Genomic DNA, 7,662 nt, shown 5'->3' on the forward strand with positions numbered 1-7,662 from the left:
AAAGGAATATATAAAGGAAGGTTCCGTGAGTAGCTGCTAAAAGTTCAAAGATTATAAAATGCATTATAGCGGATCAAAATTTACGATATTGGAAAAATTCTAATTTTGTCTTCTTTTATGTTCGTAAGTCAAACCTGGGTCAATTAAATTATTGACTGGAATTTCAAAACACGATATATGATTTAAAAAAATAATGTTCAATCCTTTGTCATCTTATTCATCGGCTGAGGGTAAGGTGGGAGCAAAAGATTCCAAATAATTATGACAAGCTTACCTTAGAGATGTGTTTGTAACATCTGATCATTGAACGAGTCTTCATAGCACTCATTTTCATTTTATATGGTTTTATTGAATACGTTTTGGTTTCGATGATTGTTTGTATCCTACCATTGACGAATACAGAGTGCGTGACCGATAGACACATAACTTTAACATTTCTTCCATTTATTATGCGTACATTAACTGGGAAATATTTAAGCCTCGAACTTAATGGAGAACTAATTATGAACCTGTGATATCAGAAGCTCGGACAATGGAAAAATGGCGAGCGAGGAAATTGAAAAGTTCAAGGGGGGCGCGAACTGGAATCTGAGCGTTCTGTGCGCATAATGCACGCTGCCCCCTTACTCACGACCATTGGAATGAAGCAGCCTGGTAAAAGTTAAAGTGACCACGTCCCTCTTTAGTCTCCGCCAATTTTTATAATCCCCCATCATGCAAATGAATCAAGCTGAGCGATTGCCAAGAAAGGCTGGTCGATCGGCCATGAAGGATTGAAGGAATTTTATCTCCGCGTGAAATCTTAGAATTGGCCATCCAGTTATCCTTCCCAACGCCTTTCTCCCATCCGAACTCGGATTTGGAGCGAAGCCAGCTTGCCTTCTAACTACAGGGAAAGTATATTTACTCTCCAATTTCCTGCAAATGTTGCCTTTGGAAGATTACACGTCGCCATTAAATCTCGCTTTTTCTGAAATGATTTTAATTTTACATTTTATCGCTTGTCACTAGAAGTCAGATGTTGATAAAATGTAATTTCCATAGAAATGGATATTTTATCGTGTTTAGAAATAGAACTTAGCGGCATTATAAGTAATCATTATTGCAAGAAAATGATAAAATGTATTCCATGAAAATTGCAAGAGTTTTTGTCTCTGTTATTTTGGAACGGTTCCACCACATCACACCTGAGTCTGTAATTTATATCAGCAATCATTGCTTGGGCTTAAAGTTTCGGTTAAATAATATAAGGGATGCAGAGGCATCTTTCCCGCCTGAACGCCGAGAATTTTTGGCTAGCAAAAAAGTTGTAATCCAATAAGCCCTGCTTGATGATTTAAACAAATTTCATTCAAATTATGAAATCATGGAATCTCGAAGTTTAGTGCTATTAGACGATGGAGCGTTGGAATTTTTGAGAAACAGATAGGCATTTCCGTTAATCTGTAGAATTTGGCCAAGTAACGTAAGTGGGTTGGTTAATAAAAATATTAGCATTGACGGTTGGTCAAGTTTTAGTTTGCCAGGTGACCAAGGGATTGAACTCTCTGCTGAGTTCATTGAATTAACAGTTCAATCGGTATGGATGGGAATCAATCAAAAGAAAAATGAGGTCAACTAAAGTAAGGTCTTCAGGATCTAGGAGAGCTAATCGGTACATTTGGGTGGCATATATTACTATATGTATTCCCATGTACATGTACTCTGTGCTCAAAGTTTTAGATGAAAACAGGTATTGCAGTAGATAAATGAATTAAGTAAGGACTTCATGCGTTTACATCACATTAAGAAGCTTTTACAAATGGAAGATATTGATAAGAAGACTATATGGAATAAATGTGAAGAAAAGCCTTTTGAAAATTATAAAATGGATTTTAATTTTCCATGAAATTCCATGAAGTTCGGGAAATTGGCCGTTGATGAATGAGAATAAGCGTAGTTTGGAGGCTTTGGAGGTGTGGGTGCTTAGCAGAAGGGTAAAATAAAATGAATGGAAAAAGAAAAGAAAATATAGGCAATAGAAGACAGTATTTCGAAAAAAATCGAAGACAGGAAAAGTGTATGGAGGGCGTACCGAGTGGCAATGAAACTGCGATAGAGGGGAAAATGTTGGGCGAGCGAACGAGGGAGGGAGGGGGGGGGGAAAGAGTAGGCATGCCTGATCGGGAAAAGCGAGGCAGGGAGTATGCCTCGTGGAAGAATGGCTTGTAGCCCGGGGTGCTTTGGTGTAGGTGAGGCTTAGATGTGTAGCTGTGGTTAGACACCCTAAATTGACAACCAGTTGTTTTATTTTACGAGCAAAACGATTTTCCCGATCATTATTTCAACATTTTTATTATTTTTATTTCATGGTTGTTGGGCATTAGTGAAGTCATTATAATTATTAGTCGGCAAGCCATTAAGAAGCTATTAAGTCATTTAAAATTCGTTTTTAATAAAGAAAAATATTCCTATCCATATACACTTCATACTATATTTAATATCAACTCCGTTCATGCTTCCAGCCCGTGCAAACATTTTAACGTTTGTTCATAACTTTTAAAATGGGTATATCATTATAATCAATTAAAAGTTGACTCGCTATTATCATTGTATTTTTAAGGAGAGATTAGGCTGATAACGGCATTTTTGTCGTTGTGGTGTTAACAAGAAAGTAAATATGAGATGAGGGAAGGGAGATAGGGATGTCAGGAAAGGCTAAACCATGTGATATGTGTAATGTATGGAAAGCCTTATTTGATTTACTTGTTTGTTTACGTTCCAAAGCACTCCGGCCCAAGACCAGGCAAAATCTTAACTCTGAGCAGGTGGCAAGTGGGCTACTCACCCTGAGAGCTCGCTCTTTGTTCACCAGAGTCACGTGGACGCTCCTGAGGTATCGTCTGTATTCGTTGAAGACGTCAACTGGACAGATCTCTTCTCCTTCTTCTGTCATGAGGCCCACTTTCTTCAAATGCTTCCGAGTTACCTCACTTCTCAAGAAGGATTTCAAATTCTCGTCGTGCAGGGCCTCGTAAGGAAATTCGACGCCACTCCCGTCAGAAAGCACAAAGTCCTCGTTTGTGATTTTCACCCGCAGCTGAAAAGAGAGAAAAAATAGTTCATCGCTTCAGCAATTTATTTGACTATTTAGAAATACTCAGTGCCCCATTGGCTGTGGTTCGGACTTGACTCTCGTCTTAAGAGCACGACAGTCGTCGAAGCGTGCGTTTCTACACTTCAATTGTGCCTCTCGGATGTTTCCTCCATCTAAACAAATCATTCGTGGTTATTCATGTTTTCTCTTCACAACTTTTAAATATTTACATGATGGCAGAGATAATGATCTTTTTGAAGTTGAGTTAAGTACAAGAAGTGATTCACGACAACAACCTTAGATCAATTTCATCTGCATCTAATCAACCCCGCGAGCCGCCGCAAGGGCGTGTGGCGGGGGGTGTTAGGGCACCACCCGTAATTGAGAAAAAAAACCTCATGCAAAAGCCACAAATGTATACAGCCTATAAACAAAACATGGTATACATTCATGCAATGATCTTTATGACCCAGACGCATGCAAACACTCAAACTACCAACCAACATACGCATGCGCCTACAAATATACCTACATTAATTTTGTTCCGACTTGTGAATTCAAAGTTTTTATTGTTTCTAAAATGACTTCTACATCTACATAATACCCCGCAATCTGCAGGAAGGGCGTGTGGCGGAGGGTTTTAGGTCACCACCCGTAAAAAGGAACAAAACCACGTGCAAAATTAACGCATAAATGCAAAAATATACCCACAGTGGCGTGAATTTAAGTTTGGTTTGCATATCAGTGCGAGAGAGACGTTCGCCATATATTCTACTTTGGCTAGAGGGAATTTTCATTAAGGGCTCCAAAAATGATTTATTAGTCCCAACAAAATTCAAAAACCCATAATTCTTTATGCATTCGTCGTAAAACGACACAGTGAGGTGTGGCTATTTTGCCGGTAATAGAATAACTACTTGCTTCTAAATCCAGGCTCTCTCTCTTCGGAGTACGCTTCAAGGCAGTTTCCTCTCCGTTTTAGGTCTTTACTAAATTTTCTCAAAAAATAAATCACTTTAGGCTAGAATTTAGCCACTAACCTTACGTTCCCAAGCGAGTGCTGGGAACCACAAAACTATCGACAATTATATACTGTGGATATAGAAATTAATCGGAGCTTATTAAACATAATATTGAGTATGGTCTATTTGTAAAATTAAACAACTAGCAGGGTGCTCTTGACCATAATGTAAAATATAAAGATAGATTTGGCAGCCGAGTCACATTAATGTGAGAAAATGTTTCATCTGCACTCTTGCGTGTATTTCCTGCACTGTTCCGCCGTCGAAGTTAGTGGTGCAGATTATCTAGGAAAAGAAACGGTGACGCAGTTCGTATGCTCTTGGCTAGTGCTCACCTCCAGAATTTCATCATCACCATTGACGATGCCTGTTTGTCCAATAATGATTTCGGACAAGGGACTTCAGTAAATGTTAGGATTTATTATTACGACCCAATGATTAATACGGATTTACGATTCTTCAACATATATAGTATTTCCGATGCACGGAGACTGAGGGTGCAGGATAAGAATAAGAAAAGAAAACATTAGCTTTTCCAAAAATAAAAATAAAATATTTGCACTACTTTTGTCAACGGACCAGTTGGATGGGAGACAGCAGAGAACGAACTTGGGAATATTGATACAATAAAAAATAAGCCATTTGAAAAAATGTAAAGATCTCTGGGGTAGCCTTTAAATATTTGAACTTCCGAAACGAAGCACCAAAGAATAATGATTTCGTCTACCAAAAAAAATTCAGAGGCCATTATTAGCTAAATACTTTCAAATTAAAAAGAACAATTCGACTCTTTTAACTGTCGAAGTGGCACCCAAAACATTCCCCCCACAATGTGTTTGGTTATGCTGGATCTTTAGTCACGGATCGTCGTAATTATTTCCGTGTTTTTTAGCGTCGAATTTGAACCGATTTAAGAACTTGACGGTACTATCGACCGTTCAATACTGTTTACTCTTAAAAAAAGTAGTCCAATGATAAAAATACGCCCCAAAAAATTGGAATTACGATTTTTAATGATTAAGGCAATGTAGACTAGCTTTTATGGATTTCATCGAGTAATATTGACCTCAGAATCTGCTACTGGTAAAAATTCCTGGAATTTAAGAAATAATTTGTTTGTAATTACCGGATCTCCTACTAATGCACGTGAATAAACTATAAGGCCATCTGGAGTCGGCACCGTTGGAATCTTGCTGTCCAGCGGCATTTTTGACCACATTGGAAGTCCATTTTTTGGTACAAATCCTTTAGGTTTTGGAACCGAATCAAATAGTTCTTGAACCCGGCCAAGCCGTTTCTCTGTCAACAGCTCGTTCATTGTTTACTGCAATTTTTTGTTAATTTTCTAGAAAGAAAGGACATGCGACGGAATTTCTCGCATTATCTGCCCAAATATTTCATTAGTGTGTATGTTTATATTAGTACTAGAGTCAGATAATGTTGTTTATTATGCATGTTTATCGCAAAGGAGACAATCACTATGGATACCCTAAAACCCATCCTGGACTAATTGGAATTAGAGTTATTTACTGAAGCCCCGGATACCTAATTAATTCTATTGAGTCAATGCAGGTCATGAAGACATTTATAGCGTCCATATTTATATATAACCTAACATTTTGTGCTGGAATTGATTCAGGAATCAACATTGAAGAATTTGTAACCAGTTGCAATCGGAATGATTGTTTCGAGATACTAAAATTATTCAACACTCTTTGAGGCCATTTAACACAGCCCAGTCCCTAAAATTAGTATTGAGATCTGGTTATTCAATATTGACTTCCAACTCAGGGCTAAGTCTTGGATAAACCCTTTTACACGACCGAACTCTTCTTTCGATTTTGGCGCATGCGCCAACGCTTTGTTTGATTTTGTATTTTCTACAGTGAATGAATTCAAAATACGTATTTATAATTCGTCATGCCATATTCCATCCGTAGTACTGACGAAGAAATGACTGTTGGGGCAATGCTAATTGCCAAATGGTTACAATCCCGAAGAGGAAAGAAGAAATTTTGGACAAAAGAATTGGATTTTCTCATTAAATAAAGGAAAATTGAATTTCTTCAAAAATGTTGATTTCGGGATCTTCAGTAGTCTCTATAAACATCATTAAGGGCCCTGCTCATCAGTCATTGATGGTTGGATGTAAGGATATGGGAGGGAAATAGTTTCTTACTTATTACTATTTTTATTACTAAAAATATCAAATTAAACTTGCTTAAAGATTGTGATTTCTCTTTTAAACAATACCATTCAAATTATTCTGATTTCAATGCATAAATAAGCGTCGTTTAAAATAGCTTCAAGGCTGATAAATTATTATCTTACAACACCTATAATAACCCAACAATTTGGAATAAGCAGGTAAAGTTGCTTTAATAAATAGAAGTGATTTTTGAAGTGACAACATTTTAAAAGATTGCACTCATATACGAAAGAAGTGGTAAAAGGATTCAGCACTGATGACTTTGCGATAGTCCCTATTTCTCCATCAAATGCCAATACTACTTCTCTATGTTGACAGAGAGAATGAAAGGTTTTAGTTCATGAACAATTACTCGTATTAAATAGCTACGATGTTAAGGGGAATAGGATGGTGCGGTGGCTAACATAAAGGCTTCCCACGCGTAGGACCAGGGTTCAAATCCCGGCGGTGTTGAATATTTTGCAATATCTCGATCCCTACTTGAGGTGCTTTGTGGAGGGTACTTTGAGTGAGTTCGACGTCCGTCGGATGGGACGTTAAACTGTTTGACCCCTTGGCGCCTTTCGTGAAGAGCAGGCTAATACCAACGCCGGCTTCCTCCGCCCCTCATCCTTTCCCGTCCATCCCTAATGGCGCAAATGGCCTCAGCTGTCGCTCGCCACCCATTAAAAGTACTGCTAGCTACGATGTTAAGTGCTTTAAGTTATCTATAAACAAATCACAGACCATTTTCTCAACATTACCTATTTAAAAATTGGCAGGGACAAAGTTGATGTTGATCAGAGGAGCCATTTGATTTTCTTCTTGTGATTGAATGTTGTCGTTCTCTCGGGCACAAATATCAGGTAATATTGCATGCGGGAATGGTGAAAATGGAGTAAAAAGGTGAAGACGCTGAGGAAGAAGGGCGATGTCTCTCGATCCATTCGTTCCTGTGAGCCAATCATGACAAGGGGCCACAGCGCCCTACGTGCCTCCCGGCAAACAATTTACTGTACTTCGCGTGTTTTCCGCGCAGCACGCAATTTCGGAACAGGGAAGAGAAGGGAGAGGGCACTTATAACATGGGAACGGGAATGGCAACCGCTGCATTACTGACTCTCAGCTTCACAGAATTAACTTTTTTTCCGACCCATCGTGGCCTCGGAAAGAAATGGTTGACAGATTAACAGCATAGTGAGATGAGGATACCTCGTTGCTTGTTTCGTCTAATGCTTATTTCCCGTAACATGTAATATGGATTTGTAATCGAGATTTAATATAAGTTAGGATGAAATGGGAAAAGCTATTTTTTTAAGGCTAAGGAATAGCGAGGGTGCTTACAATATCCTTTGCATTGTTTGGAAGATGTTTCC

At 38.4% G+C, this 7,662-nt stretch overlaps 1 protein-coding gene across 1 annotated transcript in view; it reads right to left on the reverse strand.

Moving 5' to 3' along the window:
- LOC139700354 (inner centromere protein) overlaps positions 1 to 5,416 on the reverse strand; it is a 31,328-nt gene extending 25,912 nt beyond the window's left edge. The window contains exons 1-2 of the mRNA XM_071598995.1: positions 5,225 to 5,416; positions 2,828 to 3,079 (exon numbers count right to left, since the gene is read on the reverse strand). Of these exons, the coding sequence (XP_071455096.1) occupies positions 2,828 to 3,079; positions 5,225 to 5,416 (444 nt within the window). The remainder of the gene's footprint in view (positions 1 to 2,827; positions 3,080 to 5,224) is intronic.
- Between the last annotated feature and the right edge of the window lie 2,246 nt (positions 5,417 to 7,662).

This window comes from Hetaerina americana, unplaced genomic scaffold, assembly GCF_022747635.1.
Source record: "Hetaerina americana unplaced genomic scaffold, ioHetAmer1.1.p SCAF_10, whole genome shotgun sequence".
Taxonomy (NCBI): Eukaryota; Metazoa; Arthropoda; class Insecta; order Odonata; family Calopterygidae; genus Hetaerina; species Hetaerina americana.